This window comes from Sitophilus oryzae, unplaced genomic scaffold (assembly GCF_002938485.1).
Source record: "Sitophilus oryzae breed Bouriz unplaced genomic scaffold, Soryzae_2.0 scaffold_378_pilon_pilon, whole genome shotgun sequence".
Taxonomy (NCBI): Eukaryota; Metazoa; Arthropoda; class Insecta; order Coleoptera; family Curculionidae; genus Sitophilus; species Sitophilus oryzae.
In genome coordinates, this window is record NW_022146949.1 from 152,170 (window position 1) to 174,029 (window position 21,860).

General features: G+C 32.2%; 1 protein-coding gene across 1 annotated transcript in view; it reads right to left on the minus strand.

Annotated features, from left to right (window-relative positions):
* LOC115885237 (leucine--tRNA ligase, cytoplasmic) overlaps positions 1 to 21,860 on the minus strand; it is a 36,145-nt gene that overhangs the window by 4,638 nt on the left and 9,647 nt on the right. Inside the window, exons 9-19 of the mRNA XM_030904078.1 lie at positions 18,860 to 19,060; positions 18,119 to 18,325; positions 14,198 to 14,361; positions 13,912 to 14,136; positions 11,237 to 11,371; positions 10,981 to 11,178; positions 7,217 to 7,295; positions 7,034 to 7,160; positions 6,842 to 6,969; positions 713 to 925; positions 417 to 648 (exon numbers count right to left, since the gene is read on the minus strand). Coding sequence (XP_030759938.1) covers positions 417 to 648; positions 713 to 925; positions 6,842 to 6,969; positions 7,034 to 7,160; positions 7,217 to 7,295; positions 10,981 to 11,178; positions 11,237 to 11,371; positions 13,912 to 14,136; positions 14,198 to 14,361; positions 18,119 to 18,325; positions 18,860 to 19,060 — 1,909 coding nt within the window. The remainder of the gene's footprint in view (positions 1 to 416; positions 649 to 712; positions 926 to 6,841; positions 6,970 to 7,033; positions 7,161 to 7,216; positions 7,296 to 10,980; positions 11,179 to 11,236; positions 11,372 to 13,911; positions 14,137 to 14,197; positions 14,362 to 18,118; positions 18,326 to 18,859; positions 19,061 to 21,860) is intronic.

Consider the following 21,860-nt stretch of genomic DNA (forward strand, 5'->3'; position numbering starts at 1 on the left):
AATTTTCTAGATTAGGTTTAGAATATATTTTGTCTCTCTCATTACATAGGAGAGAGAAAGAAGGATATATGAAATGTCAAACTTCCATCTGGTCTCAATTTTCTTTGTTATTTTGTGAGAAAAAAGTGTTTTCAGTAAAATTTTGGACATTTTTCTATCCCCAATCAAGTGTAGCTTTTAGATAAACTATAATATAATGAAAATATAGTGAAATCATTACTTTATAGGGCCGAAATAAAGAAAAATTCAATGTTGAAATAATTTTCCGTTTTTCTAAAAAACGGTAAGAGATCGCCAAGAAAAAAGTTCAGATTCGTAATCTACGACCTCAAAATAGTGTGTATACCAATTTTGGTGAAAATCGGACGATTTCCAGTTTTCCCAATAATTACCCAAATCTTAAACAAAAAACTTACTTTTAATTTGCTTAAAATGTTTAGCCAGCTTTTCAACAACCTTTTTATAACTATCATTATTATTAATGATAATATACTTTGAAAATAAACCATTCCCTTGCGTAGGGTTAACAAACTCCAATTTAACTCCTGGTTTGTTCGAAAAAACAACAAACGGACCACCCGGACAACATTCCTTCATTTTTTCCGTCGCCTCTGGATCGTCTGTAAATTTAATGACAACTTCTTCAACCTAAAAAACATTTTCTATTTATTATTATTTTCCCAATTTATTTTTCGAGATTGTGGGCGCTCACATCAAGAGTGTTAGCCAAATACGTGCTGTTGTTTCTTAAAATTTCGGCTTCGTCGAACTCCAAAGTCAAAGCTAAAGCTTTTAGACCAAGTTGATTAACTTTTTCTCTGGTAGCTTGGACGAAAGGCATCACTCTCTTCATATATTTTTTCAGTTCCTCTTTTTTAGCAAACTCGGCTGATAATACTTTGTTATCAGGTAAGTAGCCATCTTTCTAAAATTTAAATAGAGGTAATTTTAATAACGCATATACTGTAAACTGAGTTCTTGAAATCTTTGAATAAACAGATTAAGGAAGGGATATATAAAAAAACTCAGTTGGAACGCGATGGAGGATCAATATAGCGATAAAGTTATACAGGGTAAAAAAAATACAAGAACTGTCCTGAAATCAAAACTATATTAGGTATTTACTTTAGATGGTCTGCACTTACTTTGCTATAAATATGGTAATAGTAAATCATACAGGATGTTCGAAGTTCTATGCCAAACTTTCTAAAATATAAAATAATTTTTCTTCGTTATTTTAAATGGAACACCCTGTATGATTTACGATTACCATAATTATTGCAAAGTCAGTGCGGATCATCTAAAGTAAATACCTAATATAGTTATAATTTCAGGACAGTTCTTGTATTTTTAATAATTTTTTTTAAGAACGGCTGAAAAATATATTTTTTTTATTTATTTATTAATATCTCTGAAATTATCGAAATACATTTACTCATATCTTAGGACAATATAAAGTGAACTGAAAGGAAGTCAAAAAGGCAATAATATACAGGGTGCTCCATTAAAAAAAATCATCCCGATCCACTCACACTTTTTTGAGCCACCCTATAGAAGTTAACATATTTTCCTGAAATACATCCTCGTACATACTTTAGGTTTGCACTTAAACAAAATCCCAAGTTTTTTTATTTTAGGAGCTACAGATGCCCGACGCGACGCACTATTGCCGGACCCTGTTTAATCGGTACCCTGTCTCAAGATATTATCGAGGAATGTATTCAAAATTCAACATAATTATAAAAAATATGTGGTGCCTACGCCATTGCCACCTCCAACGGTATCAGGCCCGGAGGTTCGACGGCGCAAACAGCTACTCCAGCCTCGAGAGAAGTTTTCTCTTGCCAGTCATGAAGGCCAAGTCCACAGAGAAAAGAAGAATCGAGTGAAAGTCCGCGCTGTCATCCGTCATCCGTCAACGAAGTCAGTCTCAGTCAAGTTTAGATTGGAAAGCCCGTAAAAATTTTAGGTCGCGAAACTATTTTGGGTCGCGACCGTTATACGCGATCTGGCGCTGCTATAGCGGTCACTAAGAGCAACGGCAAACAAAAACAGAAATAATTTTCTCTTGTCAAAGTCAGAATCTTCAAAAATCATAATAATATTTCAAAATCTAAACCGCTCTCATTAAAGAAATTCCGAAAAGTGTTTATAGCGTCCATTTTCAAAGTAATTATTGCTATCTTGTGAGTTTAATTCAAGTTTTATTTACTCCAACCTACAACCGGTGATAATTGTGAAAAAGTGGCATTAAAAACTTAAAAAGCTGTGCTGTGAACTGTGAATTGCAAAAACCATCGTGGATCGTGGCATAACGTCGGTTTCCAATGTTTCATAGGTATTTCATACGTGCGTCCTTATATGAAATAAAGTTTCTTGTATGCAACACACAGTATTTTATTTATAAAATTAAACGAAAATAATAAGAAATTTGAATAAACAATATTTGGCGATATAATTCCGGAAAAAGCCGAACCGCTCCAAAATTTTCAAAAGTTTTGGGTCGCGACCGTTGCAAGAATAGCGCCAAATAGTATTTATCTATGGTCTCAGTCAGTCAGCAAGATGACCGCCAGCTAGTCAGATGCAGGGGGTGACAGTAAACCGGAAAATTGGAAACAGTTGTGGCGCGGTTCTACCCAGGCAGGAAGCATGGCCTTCTAGACTGTCCTAGACAAAAATCTGAATATTTCTATATGATTTCTGTCAATTTCTGCTACGGAACATTTTTATGCACGTCGGCGTCCTGTTCTTTTGTCTTTTGTCTGTGTGTCAGCGTCAGCTCCCGAGGCCTCTGGCAAGGTCGGGCGCCATTTTAATTTTTGCCGTTTAGATTTGATTGGAAGTTTGTTTCTGATATTTCGGCTGAAATTTATAAGTACAAAGACGTTTTTTGATATAAAGTACCTTGTTAACACTTTAATAAAGTATATATGATATTAATTACATGAAGAAAATGATGAAATCGACGTTTCTGCGTGTAGTAGGTATGGGCCATATTATATGTAAAAATATGTAATATATTAACTGTTTTTATATTTTTTTAGCTTTAAACCCAAGGATCTTGGGATATTCTTTGCCAAGGATTTTTCCGTATCTCTACTTTAAAGACTGATCGGTGATTTTGAGCAATTGAAAGCAAGTTATACAAGGTAAATTATGATTATTGAACTATTATTAGCCTACATTAATTTTCTACAAGATGAACAGAAATACGTAATTACATATCACATAGGTACCTATTATGTATTTTCATAGCAATAATGCTATAAATCTATGTATGTAGATTATTTTTAAAATACAAATGTGGTATTAGATGTATATGTATTATATTTTTTATTCATTTTATTTGCATTCAAGTCCTGTTTGATTTAATTCACAAAAGTCTTATGTACCTATATTTATGTTTTTTACATATTTTTTTTGATTCCAGGTTTTGTGTGGGTTCCGGTTGCCTTTTTCCTGCTTCCAGTTATTTAGTTTTATGCCCGTGAAGCTGTTAAAACATTTATTTATCTTCAAGTTTCTGTAAGTCAATGCACTCTCTGTTACTTTACTAATTCACTTTAACACAGCATCTCTGATATTATTTAAATATTTGATATTGATACAGTAGTTTATTGGATTATAGCTCTTTAATTGTGTTGATTTGCATATTTACATTGTTCTAAATTTCAAATAAATATTTTTGAGTAATTTTGTTGTATTATTTACTACTAGAAAGAGTAAAAAGTATATTAACCGTCATTTAAACCTCCTGAACAGCCCGCCATTAAAAACCGGAAACGGAAACAAATTTCATAAAATTGAAATTGTCATGTCTATGTCATGTCAAATGTCCCAGCCGCCATATCTGAAAATTAGTTACCCAGGCAGCCACGCTGTTTCCATAATTTAACATTGACTTGACACTTCTTCTTGTATTTATTATTTTATGGTCAGATGTGCTCCTTCGTTTCCGTTAAATTTCAGTCCAATTTATATTAAATGTTAAATAAAATGTTGTCAGAACACGCGCCGCATTTCAATACGACCACCACTCATCCCTAAAAATATCTGGCTACTAGCGATGGGAACTAACGAATGAGTTAGACTATCGAATGATTACTGAATGAATGATTTCAACTATCGAATGGTTTCATTCGAATAAAATCATTCATTCATTTGTATACTAAAGCATATGTGACAACCTCGCCGTGCGACTAAATGGTTATCGTTAAGCCACGACTATCGAATGCTTTTGATAAATGAAATTTAGTATTCGTTTGATTTTTGTGTGCGTCAGTGCATAATTAGTTCTTCCAAATTTTTATAACTTGCCTTCTAAATACTGGGCTATTTTTGCGTTTATTAAAATATTTAAAGTACTAAAGCAGTAGTGTTTTTTTTAAATTGACGATTGTGTGCGTGTGCAGGTGGTCAAAATTTTTCCGAAAATTTGTGTGATTTTCCGATCTTTCAATTATTTAATTTTATGCGGTATATGGTCTATTTTTTTAATGAAAAATTTTGAGTAGTAACAATTTTTCAGAGAGATGAGGTGAACTTACAATTAATTTTAAAAATACATATGTATTTGTATTTTAGATGTTTTAGTAATATGAATTAGTTGAACTTAATAATCATATTTAAGTAATGTGGTAATGTGGTTATCAAAGTAAAAAAAAAGTAAATGGTTATCGAAGTCAAATTTTGGGATGAGAAAATTAAATTAAAGTTTTACACGTGCCAATTTAAAAAAAAGTTAACGATATTTGTATTTTGTTTATGCTAATTCTCTTACATGTAGATTTTTGCGAAGAAGTATTTCATTTATTTTTTAAAGTAAATGCCAGTAAAAGCAAATATTATTTTTAAATACTAATACAAAGTAATAAAATGTAATACACATATATAATTTTGATTTCTAATTTTTTATTTATATTTTTCTTCTATTACACTGCATGCTTAGAAAATTAATAAATATGTTTATATTTCATGATTTTAAAATTTGTTGTTAATATAACAAATTAGTTCTGTAATTATTATTATTTAATAAACCAACGTTGCCACAAAAAATTTAGAGACTATATTATTTTTAAATAGGATCTAATATAAATAATTTTGACTTCTAATTTGTTGTTTATATTTTGCTACTACTTAAAAAAATGTTTATATTAAATGATTTTAAATTTTGGTGTTACTAGGTATAACAAATACCCAAATTATTACTGTTATTATTATTTATTAAACCAGTTTTGCTTAAAAACATTAAAAATCATTTTCCTAGATTCAAAATAAAAAGTATTATTGAAGTGTAACAACAGAATATTAATAAAAAAAAATGCAAAATATATAGTCATACTATCCCTAACTAACTATAATACCAAAGAATAATATTCTTTGCTAATACCAACTAATACGAATATACGGCAACAGCGCCGTTCATAATGTATTTTCTGTGTAAATACTAGCCCCTCGATCTCAATCAAAAAATAATGTGTCCTTATCTTTATCTGACTCAAAATCAAAGATGCCGGCTTATTTCATACCATTGCCACCGACCGCCGACCGCTGTCGGGCTTCTAGGAAAGAAACCTACGTCGCCGGGCGACAACTAAAATCCAGTTTATATTTTATTATAATCGATCCTGACGAATAAATGAATTTTACAAATGAATGAATTTTATAAATGAATGGTTTTTGCTGCCGAATTAATATATTTCAAGGCAGATGACGCCTCTATTCGATATTTTTATTCGAATAGTTTTCGACGAATGTTTTCTTACTAGCTATCGAATTATTCGAATGAATTGCAACTATCGAATGTTTCGATAGTATTCATTCGATAGTTCCCACTACTACTTGCTACAAAGCGCCATCTATGTATAGTGCAGACGAATCTCGATTTAGACTTGGGAGAGGTAACAGTTGGGTAACAGTCACAGATCTTCAAATCTCAGTCACAGTCTGTTAAATCTTAAATAATAGTTTAGTTTAGGTTTTAATCTTTAATACATTTTAATTAAATATAGTATAATTTTCTATAGTTACAAGATTTTAGTGTAATTTTTAATTATTTGTACTATTTTTATAAATTCTGACATTATGTAAAATTATCTGTGATTTTTTGATACGAAATAAATATCTATCTATTTATCTAATTGCAGTTTACGGTAAATTGTGAATTCCAGTGTGGTAATGGCTCAATTGAAACGTCAAACAAAACTGTCAAAAATGGGGGCTTATGATGTCATATAGTTGTGATTAAGCTTGACCAGCACAGCTTTGCCCACTTTTAGAAATTTTCATTTAATCAAAATATTTTAAGAAACAAAAATAAATTAATTATAAATATATTAACAGTTATTATTTACATCAACAAAACTCACATTGTTAACAGCACTTAGGGGACGTATTATTATATGAGTATTTTACAGCTATCTTGTACACTTCGCATTAAAAGAGGTTCTAAAAAGAACAATGTTCGACTGCAAGGTCTGCTAGTAAAAATGTTTAAGCTTAAAGTATCACAACATAATTCAATTAAACCAAAAACCCGTAATACAAAACTAAAATGTCAAAACGAAAGGCAATGTCAGGTTGTAACAAATAAATGTGGGCAACTTGACATTTTTTACAGCAGAGCTACCACCTTAATCCCCAGCGGGAAATTTAAACTCCAGTTAGTCATCCCGGCGCCGAATATGTCCATGGTAGGCAACAATGAATTTAAAATTCGCGCCCTCGATTAACTAAAAGTTTAACTGGTATCGAATATACATTATTTTTGGTGTAGGAATATAACTGTAGCTAGAAAAAAACTGAACACACATAACCTCAATTATTAGACATGTCTTACCAGGAAATGATCCTTTAATACTGTCAAAATACAACTTTGCCACGAAGGAAAAGACTTAGCCACCCATATTGTTACAATGTTTGGTTTTTCAACTGGTGGAGGATTTGGATTCTGTTTAGTTTTTATACCTAAAAAATATTTAAAAAAATTAAATACAAAATACTTTAAATAAATTTAAATTAAATGTTGTACCTTGTAAATAATTTTTGAGATGCACTCTAAACGAATGAGCTGTTTCCATCAAGTATTCTGAAGCTTTTATTTCAACTTCGTTAATGTTACCGAGTTTGGGCCATGAAGCTTTCACTATACTGGTTTTCTAAAAAGTTAGAAAATTGAATTAGTTAAAGAATAGAATTATATATGTAAACATACATTTCCTAGTAATTCCCATACTTTTTCAGCGACATGAGGACAGATAGGTGATAAGAGTAGAGCTTGAACTTCTATAAATCTAAAGAAATATATTTTTAATATAAATTACATCATGTATAATCAATCTTATATTATAATCTTAACAAAAATATTAAAAAATAATTGCATGACACTCGTATTTTCTAGTCCGTATTTAGTACATTTTTTCTCTCTTGCAAAAAACCTCACTGCATTATTTTGGAGAAAAAATGTTTTTTTTTCGAAGCCGACTTACAAAAAATATTTCTTGTCAAAGATATTTAAACTCGGGAGATACAATGATCCATTCATAAAATGCTCTAAAACTTCATCACACATTGGTTGCGAAAATTAACGAGTGCGAGAGAGAATGGATAGAGAAGGAAATAGGGGCATCTGCGCAATGGCAACAATGTAGGTGTGTACAAAGATTAGACGTTTGAAGTGGTGTGCCGATCGTGCCGACAGTATTTTAGGAAATTAAAATAATTGTTTAATAAATTAGGGAAAACTAATAAAACTGACATATTTGTCGCATTGTAAAAAAAATAAGTTGAAAGATTAAAAAAATCAATAAGTGTTTTTTTACTTTATTTTATTAAATAAAATATCAAATTTTAGGTGTATTAGTAAATGCAGTTTCGATATCTTGTTCCAAACCTTGTTTGTCTCCGGCGAATGAGACTACCTCTATTAAAATAAAATAATTATTTTAACCTAGTAACACAATATTTTACCAAAAACTATTATTTGTAGAGTTCACATATTTTTGAAAAAAACTTTATTATTATATGTATATTTATTATAAAAAAAAAACTCAAAATTTAAGTGAGGATGCGGTTAATAATCACCACACAGGCTAATAAAACTACTTTTTCAAATTTGTCAAGCTTTCGAGAATTTTATTCCCATCATCAGGAGAGTTTGACTGAGTCAATTGGCAAAAAAAAGCATCCTCTGCACAAAAAGGCCTTAAAACTAGCATCATATGACATTGGAATACAAGGACATTTCCTTTATAAAATATTAAAATACATATTCAATGACATTACTTTTCATTAAACACAAAACAATTTTTTTTTTAATTTACTAAACTAATTTCTACATTGCTGTTTCGAGCTCGATCAAACAGTGACTGATTCAGTTTAACAAAGAATAGTAGATAGTAGATAAAAAAATTTCTAGATGATTTGAGTAACAGTCACTCTGAATAAGATGTGAAAATTGAGATCTAGTAGCTTATCAAAAGTTTTTTTTTATTAAAGTATCATATATTCTCATAAATAAAAATGTTTGAATTTAATTTTTGAACAAATTTTAAATATTTAGTAAATATTAAATTATAACAGAATAAACAACCTATACTAAAACGCACAAAACTTGGTATTCGTTTCACTTATTCTTACTTTATCTAGTATTCTGATTACTATTAAGAACGTTCTAACAAAATAAACCAAATAGCAATCAAACTTTGAAATAAACCGTAAAAATAAACGTCTCTATTATAGTTTAGCCGACAATTGAAAATCATGAAATTAAGGGACAACAAACGGCAACATTGTTGGGATGCGAGTTGACTAGTGGGCCGTAGAAGCTAGTAAACGCCACAAAACACATACACAAGAAGAAGTGCGAGCGCCTTGCTAAATATTGGAAAGTGAAATTGACGTTTAAATTTGACACTGTTGACAAGTCTACTGCTACTAGCGCCCCCAATTTCGCTTGTAGGAACTACGGACTAAATTGTCACGCATGGCGGGAAGTTTAAAAAAATAAACAATTTTATTTCTTCATTTATTTTTAATTATGACATACACAAAAAATACACCATTTTTTAAAAATATGTTTAATATCAATATCAAATATACAACAGAAATTAATTTCACCACAATAAATTAATAAAATTAAAAGAATAATGTTACAAGTAGATCAAGAGACAAAATTAATTATAACAAAACTGAAAAAAATGGCGTCATAGATGGCTTAGAAATAAAAGATATATCATAATTTTGAAAGTAAAATTATATGGGAAATGTCTTCGATCATCATTTTTAAGCCAACTGGACGATTATTTCAAACATACAAGCTGAGTTCGTTCATAGTGCTCTGAGAAATCTAGATAAACAAAGAATAATAAATTAAAAGTATTCCAGGGGAAAAGAGAGGAAAAACCTGTATCGTCTCTGATATCTGTCAGGGTATTGTTGAAAGTGTCATCTTTTTGCTCGAAGTTTTCAGGTCGATCAAAAAGATGACATTTACAACAATACTTTGCTGTAACTTTCACAAATATCAGAGAGAGTACATACAGGTATTGCCTCTCTTTTCCTCTGGGATGCTTTATATCTGTTGTTCTTTGTTTATCTATATTTCTCAGAGCATAATGCCGAACACGACTACAGTATATAATAATTTCAATATCCGAAGTGGAAAGAAAAAAGATCACCTTTCTGTTTTGTACTATGGTCCCTTTCTTCCGATGGCTCATCTCGTTGATATTTAGGAAGGATAAATAGGAAGGAAAATATAAAATTCAATTTGATTTGATGATCCTTTTCTGTCACCTAAAATCAGGAGAACGACAATGAGCATGTTAAGATGAAAAAAAAAAATATCAACACTTACCTACACGTTAGTCCGAGGAGTTTTATTAAAAACCTATATTTGCCTAAATAATTTATGTATTAAATTTGCAAAGCAAAATGCAGCGTGTAAACAAGATATAAAATGGCGACAAGTCAACGTCAACGACCCGACAAGGAGAAAAGTGGTGTTCGAATAACAAATTATCGGTCACCAAAAATTGTTTTTGTCTCCTTTCAACGCACACTTTAGAAAGAAAAAGAGATGAACTGGGATACTGAAAGAACGTCAACGTTTTATCTGTCACTCTTGTCAATAATTTATCGGTAAGGAAGATTCCTAGAAAATCGCTTGTAGTCAAGTTTTCAACCATTGCCAGTTCTCCCATAAGAAGTGTCATCCACCTGGTAAACGCCACGAATGTTTGGGAGTGATTTATCGGTCGCTACCATGTGAACTAATCTGTTCAAGGTCACATAAAACTTAATTCCAGTGCCGTGGTGTTTCAAATCATATAATAATCAATATATAATCTGTTGTAATTTGTTGTTTTAACTGTCAAAGTCTTGTCAAAACATATACATATTTGGTTATAAATATAAACTGGAATGCCCCATTGGTCGCACTGCAAGCACACCAATGGACTGACGCACAAAAACAAATCAATCAAAGAACGCTAACATTTTAGAATAAGTAGGAGGAGCGCAGGCAGATGATTAGACCGGACCTTAAAAACCTACGTCTGCGGTAAAAAATTACGTTTTTAATGTAAAAATGATAGCGCGCGTGTCGATTCTAACTTCATCAAGCGATGAATCACTCCCAAACATTCGTGGCGTTTACTATAGTCTAATATCTAGTTGGCGAAATTCTTGTAATAAAATTGGACTGGAATGTTACTATCCCACTGTCATTGGACACACTTTAGAATAAGTTACATTAGGTGCATATAGTCGTAGTTTTGAAAAAAAAATGAAAATAAAAATGAAACTTCTACACCCTGTATCTCCGAAACCAAGCATTTTAGGACATACATTTACACGAACTTTTTCACTTATTTTTATCTGCAGAATATGCTGCCGAAGTTTCCGGAATACAGTTCGGAACACCCTGTATATTTGAAAACGCCCTTATAATGATACAGAACAGTAAATTCAGCATACCTCATTATCAAATCCACATGCATCCCATCTAAAAGCGACAGTTCCCTATATTTATCCCTAGCAGCTTGAAGCTCGAAAAATCCAGTTCTTAGCGCTTCCTTAAACAGCATTTTATTATAGAAATCGTCAGATTCTTTTATTTTTAAGTTTATTTCACTCTCAAACACACTGTCATTGAAAGTTCTTGCTTTGGTAGACCTGTAAAAAATTGAAAAAATAGATACTAAAGCAAAAATTAAATTAAATACGGCATTACCTTAAAGAGTCTGTGGATTTTAATATTTCCTTTACCCATTCGATGAAAGTGTATAATCTTAAAATTCCTGCATCAGCTGTGGCTTCTACAAAATTGGCATCTTCAACAGAATCTCCTGCATCCGCCAAGCAAAACCTAGTATCAATTTCTTTTTATAAAAGAGACAGTTTTCAGAGCAATAAGTAAAGCAAATATAGAGAAATTATAAATACTGGTTGATACAGCTACAAAATACTAACAAAATAGTACAAACTAACATCGACAATGCTTCGAAATAAACTAAATCAGGCGATCAAGCGAATCGCTCGCCGCTTACTACATGCCGTTCATTAGGGTACGAACATAGTGGAGGCAGGTTTCTGCTTTCCGGCAGCCAGTGCCGTCTCTGGGTACCTATTCTTGATCACTCGCATCTTCAAATATCGCTCACATCTCGCATCTCCGAAAAAGCCATATAACAATACACGTGAAGCGTAACTTTGCGTATATGCATCACGTGTATAGTTAAATGGCTTTTTCGGAGATGCGAGCAGGGTTCGGAAGTAGTTAATTAAGAGAAAATTTACCTGATTAACTAACATAACCTAACCTAACCATATTCAAACACCGCGCCGGCGCCGCACATAGGGGTATTTGGTCTACAAACCTGGCCAAAAGTGATATTTTTTTATTTTCATTTTTTATCTTAACTGAATACAAATCTATAAATACTAAATGTAAGCACGTTTATTAGCTTTTTTAAGTCGTAAGTTGACTATCAAATAAATAATATATTTCCGTTATAAGTATGAATTATCTTGAGTGTATTTTGAATATTTCTAAGATTATAAAATAGTGGAATTGTTTGTAGTGCTTTTTTGCAAATTGTTTATAATAACTGTCATGATGGATACAGAGCCAGCTGGCAAGTCCTGTTTTATGCCATATTTTTATTTTGAAACGTTTCCTTCTATTCTATATCTTTATGTTTTATATTTTAAAAATCAGAGGCATTTTTATAAGGTGTAAGACTATTCGGCAATATTCCGCATAGAAATTAGTATCCGTTCAATGCTTAAAGTCTCCAGCTGTAGAATATGTACAAAAATCTTGCCAATATTTGCCACTGCCACAAAAAACATTGATTTAAATAGATTCTTAAAGGAAATAGTCTTTACCCTATTAACACCCATCCTCGCTCAAATATCGTCTATAATATACAAATTACTTTCTTGTTCTAGCATCCTCATCCAATTGCTTGGTTTTGCACAGAATGGCCCTATTTGATCGGTGGAAAGGGTTTCAGAGTAGAGGAAAAAATATTGTGTAGGAAAAACAAAATGGGGTTCCATATTAGCACCCTCTCCTCTAATAATTAATATCACTAGCAAAAAAGCAAAAAAAATCATAAAACATAATTTTGGCCAACTTTCAGTTCTTAATACCCTCTGTGCGCCGTCGGCGCGTGCAAAAGCAGAAATAAAGCAATTTTCGTGCCGGTAAAAGCGCGAACGCCGATGAACGCTGGTTGACGGCGCCTACCTGCTTTCACTGTGAACTAGCCGATTTGATAACACGCTTTAATTTTTCAAGGTTATAAGCGCGAGGCGGCGCGGCGCTACTATGTACCCATATACAGGATGTCCCAGAAATACGTGCAAGTATTTTAACTTAGCTGGTAGTATAGTTCAGCCCCAGAAACACGCCTATGAGGTTTTTTTCTAAATAATTTTTTTTGGAAAATTCGGAATTTTTTGAAAATATTTTTGGAATTTTTTTGCAATTTTTTTTAGTTTTTACTAAAAACTTTCTTGTAAATTTAATCTACTACCTAACATAGGTAGTAGATTAAATTTACAAGAAAGAAAATCCACAAAAGATCCAGTGGTTCTCAAACAAATCTCGAAGTATTGGAAAGAATGTGTAAGGACCAAGAACTATTGACTACAATAAAACGACGGAGTTATATTTTGGTCACATTTTTCGAAATAACAAATATAGTTTCCTACAGCTGATCGTTGAGGGAAAGATTGAAGGACGACGAGGCATCGGGCGTAAACGGTTTTCCTGGTTGCGGAATTTGCGCCAGTGGTTTAATATAGGAGAGGCCAGTGCAATTATCCGTTTGGCTCAAGACAGGGAGGAATTCCAATTGATGGTCGCCAACTTCCGATGAGGAGAAGGCACATGAAGAAGAAGGTTCTCAAAATTTTAGCAAGAAATAATTTTTTTTGGAAATTTTCAAAGTAAAATAACTCCGTTATTTTGGACTTATTTGAAAAACGATAAAGAGAAAATATGTTTCTTTTATCGAGATCTACCACCCTTTAAAATACTTGCACTTATTTCTGGGATACCCTGTTTATAACAATACACATGATGCGTATACGCAAAGTTGCAAACGATGTCAAGAATAGGTACCCAGATTGGCGCTGACTACCAGTAAGCGGCAAACCTGCTTGCACTGTGTTCGCACACTTACCGAAAGAATATGTGCCCTGCGCACGCAGCTTACTGCTTGGCGTTAACGAGTACTTACAACATGCGGCGGACAAAAAACCCTATTTTTAAATACGAGCGATATTTCGCTCGAGTGATCACTCGGTTATTGCAATCGCTTGATACTCGAGTACTCGATTATTGAAATTAATCGGTTTTTCCCATCACTAATATTTACATTCATTATTTATTCTTACCTCATTCCATCGGCGCTGAATTTCTCAACAGCAGTTCTGAGAGTCAGGAAATTACCATCACTCTTACTCATTTTGGCGGAATTTAACAACAAATGGCCGTTGGCTCTTATGCCTGTCGGCCACTTAGATTCATCATCAGACCAAATGGCGCAATGGTTGTAGATGTAGTAAGTTAAGTGGTTTTGGATCAAATCTTTGCCAGAACAACGCACGTTTACTGGATACCTAGAAGGAGTTAAAAATAATACAAAAAGGTGCCAAAAATTTTGTGTGATAAAATTATTACCAAAACTGAAATTCTCGACGCATTATATCCAACGATTCTTTTTTAATACCGCATTTGGCTGGGTATTTGGCGTTTATAAAAAACACATAGTCCCACACTTCTGGTGTTAATTGTTCAGCTTTAATTCCTAAAGCATTCGGTTTATCGCCTTTGAATGAATTACCCTACACATAACCAAACCAAAATATAAACATTATACTATATTATAAAATAATCTATACTAATACAGGGTGGCCCATCGAAAACGTTCCGCAAGGCATAACGGCCAGGGTAATTTTTTTTTTCAGAAAATTCAAAAACACCTCAATTTTGTTTGTGAGGGGGACAACTTTTGCCCTAAAAATGATTGCAAAATCTTCAACCCTCTAAGCGGGGGAGTCATCCCCCAATTTTTTTCAACTGGGAAGGGGCGTCAAGTGGTATACTTTCCCGCTTCGTTTTTGAAAATCGGTCGAGTCATTGAGAAAATATGACGGATTGAAATTTGAAAAGTTTATTTAAACATTTATCAGAGTAAATGATATGGATAAATTCCTTCGACCAATTTGCTGTTTTTTCTTATTATTTCTAGATGTTTACGCATTTTTTCACATGCCACAAGGTTGAACGGTCAGGTGCGGTAGTTGCTAGATAGCTGTTCTGTGGCTTATGCGTTGAAATTCTTTTCAATATCGTTAAACTTTTTAACAATTATGGTATACTCACTTGCAGAAAAAGTGGAAATAATCGAACTTTATTTTAAAAATAATGAGTGTGGCAATAGGATTGCGCAGATATTCAATGAACGCCATCCTGACCATAGATAAAAGAAAATAATCTTCTATTAAGATAGATATGAAACTTAATAGTAAAATTTTGGGTCAAAGCGCCCCTCCGTGTTCTTAGTAGAGACTACGTTTAACCCAGCGCCTTCGCCTTTTCTGCTGGAAATATTTTTTATGTTTATATTTGATTTCAAAGGATTTAGTTTTAAAGTTACACTGATATATTAGTATATCAGAGTAACTTTAATAAAACATAAGAATATATATATTTTACAGTTTATTAAATATAAATTTTGACTACAAGGTAAAAAGTAAATCACAATATTTGGCAAAACTTATAAGTATACCATTTTTACAGTTAATAAATAATAAAACTATTTCTGACTATGATATTTAAAATTTAGATAGATAAGAATATTAAAAAACATACCGGTATATGCAGACGTAGGCCGAAATTCAATAAAAACCAAAATTTTTCCTGCGAAAATCGGGTTTTTTTCACAGAAAAGGTATTTTTTGATTTATCAACAATCATTGTCAAGTTGACAATATACAGGGTTTTTTCTAATTAGTCTAAAAAATTGTGGTGTGATTCCTCATGTCTTCTTAAAACAATTTTTATATAACCATTGGGTCTAAAGTACTTCCTTTCTGATCTACATGGTGTTAAAAATTTTAAAAAAAATCGATATTTTGCTTAACATAAATGGTACACTACTGCTTTTTTAAAAAACATATATTTTTTTCTTGACTGGCCATCCTTTTTCAACAAAATTGATCTTTTGAGTTTTTCTTGTTCATCAAACGGTTGCCGAGAAAAAAATAAATATACTTATTAAGAGCCCGCCTTAAGCCGTTTTCTAACGATTTTCTATTTTTTAGATTAATTAGGAAACACCCTGTATATGCATATCATAGGCAACCAAATAAACTAGTAACCTCTAAAAATTATTTTTCCTACCACTAGCGACGTACTGTGTTTTTAGTGAGTACTAAATTGTTTTATCAAAATTTCACCATATAAGTTTCCAGGCAATGATCCTGACAAACACCTTTATGTCAAAATTGTTCGCGAGTTAGTAGCAAAATTTCGCGAAACTGGTTCCGTTATGAATAAAAAGAGGCAGAAGGAAAATCCTGTAGTAAATGAAGCTATGGAGGTATTCGTATTGGGCCACTAAGGGGTATTTAACCCAAAAAGTTGGCCAATATTCAAAAATATAAATTCAAGATATCAACCAACCGATACCAGGAATTATTTGTATAAACGTGAATGTATTCGAGGGTGGGTGGTAGGGGTCAATGTCCCCCCGTGCTACAATCCGCGCCAATCAGAAATTGTTCTTCGAATTGACGGGCTGTGTATCGCTGTGCTTTTACAAAATTTACTTAACAATAATTATCTTAGTTTTTGTTACTAATCGCGATCTTTTATTGATCTTATATTAGTTTGGAGTATAATATGGAGTATTACTCTTTAGTATAACTGTTATTTTGTAGTTAGAACAATATTAATCTGCTAGTTCAATAATAGACATATTATTTCATTTATAACAGAATGTTTATGTAAACTTTCAGTATGTAATCGAACCTTATCAAGTATATCGATCTGACTGGTTTTGTAGCTGAAGTATTCCTTTAGAAGACCTTGATAAGAAATTTTGCTAATTTTTGCGAGTTTGGCAGTTACAATTTTTTTTAATCGAATAAAAATGTAGTGTTTTTCACTTTCAACACCCTGTATCTTAGAAACAATGCATTTCTGGACCTATGTTTATGGGAACTTTTCTCCATAAAATGACCTGAGGAATCACTCCCTCGAGTATTGACATGTTATTGTCAATACTCGAGGGAGTCTAGGCTTAATCTTGTCAATAAAAAAACGCTAGGTATGTATTAAAATTTGAAGCAATTTCTTTATTTTCTCACGTTTTAAAACGCGGAAGAATGCAAAAGAAAATAAAAATATTATTGGCCAGGTTTTGAGGTAAAATACCCCATAGTGCGGCGTGAATCGTACAAGTGTCCAAAGGATATTAAAAAAACACAAGTTCCACCCGTACAAAATTCAGTTGGTACAAGTACTCAACGAAAACGATTTTGATCGTCGCTTGCAAGTTTGTGAAACTATGAGTGAACGAGTGGCGAATGATAATAATTTCCTATTTAATATTTGTTTTTCGGATGAGTGTACTTTTTGAACGGTGTAGTTAATCGTGTAGTAAAAACAAGATTTTGAGAAGAACTTCAACGTACAAGTCACAGAACAACTATCTAGCAACTACCGCACCTGATCGTTCAACCTTGTGGTAAGTGAGAAAATACGTAAACATCTAGAAATAATAAGAAAAAACCTCAAATTGGTCAAAGGAATTTATCCTTATCATTTATTCTGATAAATGTTTAAATAAACTTTTCAAATTTCAATCCTTATGGCCATATTTTCTCAATGACTCGATCGATTTTCGAAAACGAGGCGGGGAAATATAGAGAACAGAAAGCTCTTTTCATTGCGGCGCCACTTGACCCCCCTTCCCATTTGAAAAAAGTTGGGGGATGACACCCCCGCTTAGAGGGTTGCAGATTTTGCAATCATTTTTGGGGCAAAAGTTGTCCCACTCACAAACAAAATTGACGTGTTTTTGGATTTTTTGAAAAAAAAAAATACCCTGGCCGTTATGCCTTGCGGAACGTTTTCGATGGGCCACCCTGTTTATAAAATCCTTAAGTGACTGACTCACTGATTAATCACGATCCTGCTCAAACTATTTAACGTAAGAAGCACAATTTTGGCAGAGAGGTTGTTTCTAGGGTGTAGAGGTTCGATAAGAAAGGATTTTTCGGAATTCCAGTGCCAAGGGGGTGAACCATGATTCTACTTAAACTGCTTGACGTAAAAAGCTTAATTTTGGCAAACGGACTTTTCGAAAGTCAAGTTCCAACGAGATGAAACTATCCCTCAAATATTACAAAGTTATATAATAATATCGCCATATTGTTTTTTCTCATGCTGACATAAATGTGAGAAAATTTTATCCAGTTTGTATGTTAATGGAAATTCTTGCTTTGCTTTATTATTACCATTACAAATGATTAATTCGACGCGAACGAAGTCGCGGGTACACGCTGGTATTGAGTAAAATGTCTAATCACTTACTTGTAAGAGATGAGCAACTGTGTAATAAGCATTGTAAATAGTTGAATCTGAAAGGGATTCAATTAGCCATTTAGGATCCCATGGTAACTTGGTTCCTAGACCGTAAGTCCTAGAACAGGCATACTCGTGCAACCAGTCCAGACAACCTAAGAAATTTTTTCTAACCTCTTCGTGAAACGTGTTTATCTTCTCTAAAGATTTATGAGCCTGCAAAATTTGATAATAAAATAAGCAATGAGAATAGTTATGCATTCGCTTAGTTTTTTTTTATTTAATACAGCTTGCCTTGTCTCTATAATACAGGGTGAGTCTTTAAGTGCAAATATTTTCAGGGCTGGTAGATCTCGATAAAAGAAACATGTTTTTTTTTACCGCTTTTGAAATATATACTACCTAAGTAGCCAGATTATCAAGAAATGATGTTTTTTAACTAAAAAAATTTCCAATAGATATAATACCCTTAAAAACATTTGCACTTAATTAAGACTCACCCTTTATATATAGATCATAAAAATTAAAGTTTAGTCACGTGATTAAGCTTGACCGGTACAGTGTTGCTCACTTTTACCTATTTTCTTTTAATCAGAATATTTCAGAAAACAAAAATAAATTAATTATAAATACATAAACAGTTATTATTTAAGAGAAAATATTATTTAGAATCCCCATGTAAAATTATATTGATATAATTTTACCATAAAAAATTGCAACTTTCGTATTATAACTATTTTCTTCACTTACTTGCTTTTTCCATTCCGTCTCACCATAATCCAAATACCATTGGTCACACAGAGCTACCACACATTCATCTCCAGATCGAGACATAACCGTTTTTTCAGGTTCATAATAAATGACAGCTTCATTTTTATCAGCGAGGTGCTTTTGAAGTGATTTTTTCACATCCTGGATTTTTTTACCTTTGTAATCACCAACCAACATCACCTACGAGAAATATCATTGTAAAATATTATGAAATACTGCATAAGTTTGTAAGAAAATCACTAAAAAGTATTTAGCAATTGTTTTGACACATAGTGACAGTGTCATTTTCAGGCACTAAAATATTTTACAGTATACAGATTGTTAACTCGACGATTACTTATTGGGGAACAGAATGGCAACACTGCTTACATTCCAAATGAGTACTAAGCTAAGCTGCCGACTCGTCCCTAGAAGTGGGAATTCCTCCCATTCCTTCCTTAGTTCTAGTTCCTCCAGCGGAATAGTTCCTTGAACTAGGTCTTTAGTTCACAATAATTCCCGACTAACATTGACATCCCTTGCTTGCTAATGCGTTTCGTTGTCAGCAAGAACTATTCACAGTAGGATCTGTATAATTTTTATAATGTACGGAGATATAACGAGACGTGTAATTGTGTATGTTAAAAACATATAGGTAAGTTTTATTGCAGATAAAAAAAAAATAAAAAAAACTCAAATCAGAATTTAAAAAACTATTTCACAAATAAATTGGAGCAAATATTACAAAAATTTAACGAAAAATTGCATTTTTCCTCAGTTCAAGCATTTTATTTTTGTCTAAAAGTTCAGAATATCTACTTCGTAGAAGATATTTCTTAACTTTAGGGACCTAAAGTGAAACACTCCCATAAAATATTTAAAAAACAAACTAAAAATCAAAAACAGTATCCACGACAAATTTCTGTGGTAATTACGCCGCGCCGGCTGTGGCAATAGACAAGGCCGAATACATCGTCGTCGCCTTGTATTACATCTCGGATCTGCCGACTGAATAGATTCCCGTAAACTAGTCTTTTAATTAGTTCCTCTATGTCCGGATCCGATAACATACGGCTGGCACTCTCCACGCCTGCCTAGCATCAATCGCGCTGGCTGATCCATACGTAAACTAGTCTTTTATTTAGTTTAGTTCCTCTAGGTCCGGATCCGAGAGCGGACGGCTGGCACTCCCCACTCCTGCCTACAATAGGGCTACGCGCGCTAGCCGACCCGTCGCCGTCGCATATTATTCTATATCGGTCACAGTCTCGATCTCGGAATAGGTCCTGAGGAACTAGTTCTTTGAGAAACCAGAAACTAGTTTCTTTCATTCCGGGGTCGGAATAGTTCATTGGAACTAGTTCGTTCACGAACTACACACCTCTACTCGTCCCGTTGTGTCGTCTCTCGACGAGCGGGCCGAGGTTGCCATATTTCAACCATAAAGCTCTTGCCGCGAGTAATAAACAAATTAACCACCTGTATAGTAATTCAATACTTAAATATACAGAAAATTAATAAATACGGTAATCGCAAACCATTTTCCGATGCACGTCATCAATCATATGAAAATTGACACTAAAGCCTATAAACCTGACAAAATGAAATTTTGGCAAAAATGTTTAAATTTGTTGTATAATTCAAGATACCGAGCAGCTCTTCATTTTACTTCATAAAGCAAATGATTGTAATAGATATCTTATTTAGATTAAATCAGCAAAAATTGATTTAAATGGTTTAAAGTAGCGATGGGAACTATCGAATGAATTAGACTATCGAATGGTTACTGAATGAATGATTTCAACTATCGAATGGTTTTATTCGAATAAAATCATTCATTCATTTGTATACTAAAGCATATGTGACAACCTCGCCGTGCGACTAAATAGTTATCGTTGAGCCACGACTATCGAATGCTTTTGATAAATGAAATTTAGTATTCGTTTGATTTTTGCGTGCGTCAGTGGCATTATTAGTTCTTCCAAATTTTTATAACTTCACCTTATAAATACTGTGCTGTTTTTGCGTTTATTAAAATATTTAAAATACTAAAATAGTAGTTTTTTTAATTGACGATTGTGTGCGTGTGCAGGTGTCAAAATTTTTGCGAAAATTTGTGTGATTTTCCGTAGCCCGATCTTTCAATTATTTTATTTTATATGGTATATATGGTCTATTTTTGAATGGGAAATTTTGAGAAGTAGCAATTTTTAAGAGAGATGAGATGAACTTAGAATTAATTTTAAAAATACATATTTGTATTTTAGATGTTTTAATAATACGAATTAGTTGAACTTAATAATCATATTTAAGTAATGTGGTTAAGTAAATGGTTCTCGAACTCAAACTATGGGGTGAGAAAATTAAATTGAAAGTTTTACACGTGCCAATTTAAAAAAAAAGTTAACAATGTTAGTTTTTTGTTTATGCTAATTCTCTTACATGTAGTTTTTTGCGAAGAAATATTTCATTTATTTTTTAAAGTAAATGCCAGTAAAAGTAAATATTATTTTTAAATAGTAATATAAAGTACCTAATATAAATAATTTTGATTTCTAATTTTTTATTTATATTTTCCTTCCATTACACTGCATGCTTAGAAAATTAATAAATGTTTATATTTCATGATTTTAAAGTTTGTTGTTAATATAACAAATTAGTTCTGTAATTATTATTATTTAATAAACCAACGTTGCCACAAGAAATTTAAAGACTATATTATTTTTAAATAGGATCTAATATAAATAATTTTGACATCTAATTTGTTGTTTATATTTTGCTACTACGTAAAAAAAAATGTTTATATTAAATTATTTTAAATTTTGTTGTTATAGGTATAACAAATTATTACTGTTATTATTATTTTTATTAAACCAGTCTTTGCTTAAAAACATTAAAAATCATTTTCCTACATCCAAAATATTTTATTATCTAACCTAACCTAACCTAACAACAGAATATTAATAAAAAAATGCAAAATATTTATACATACTATCGCTAA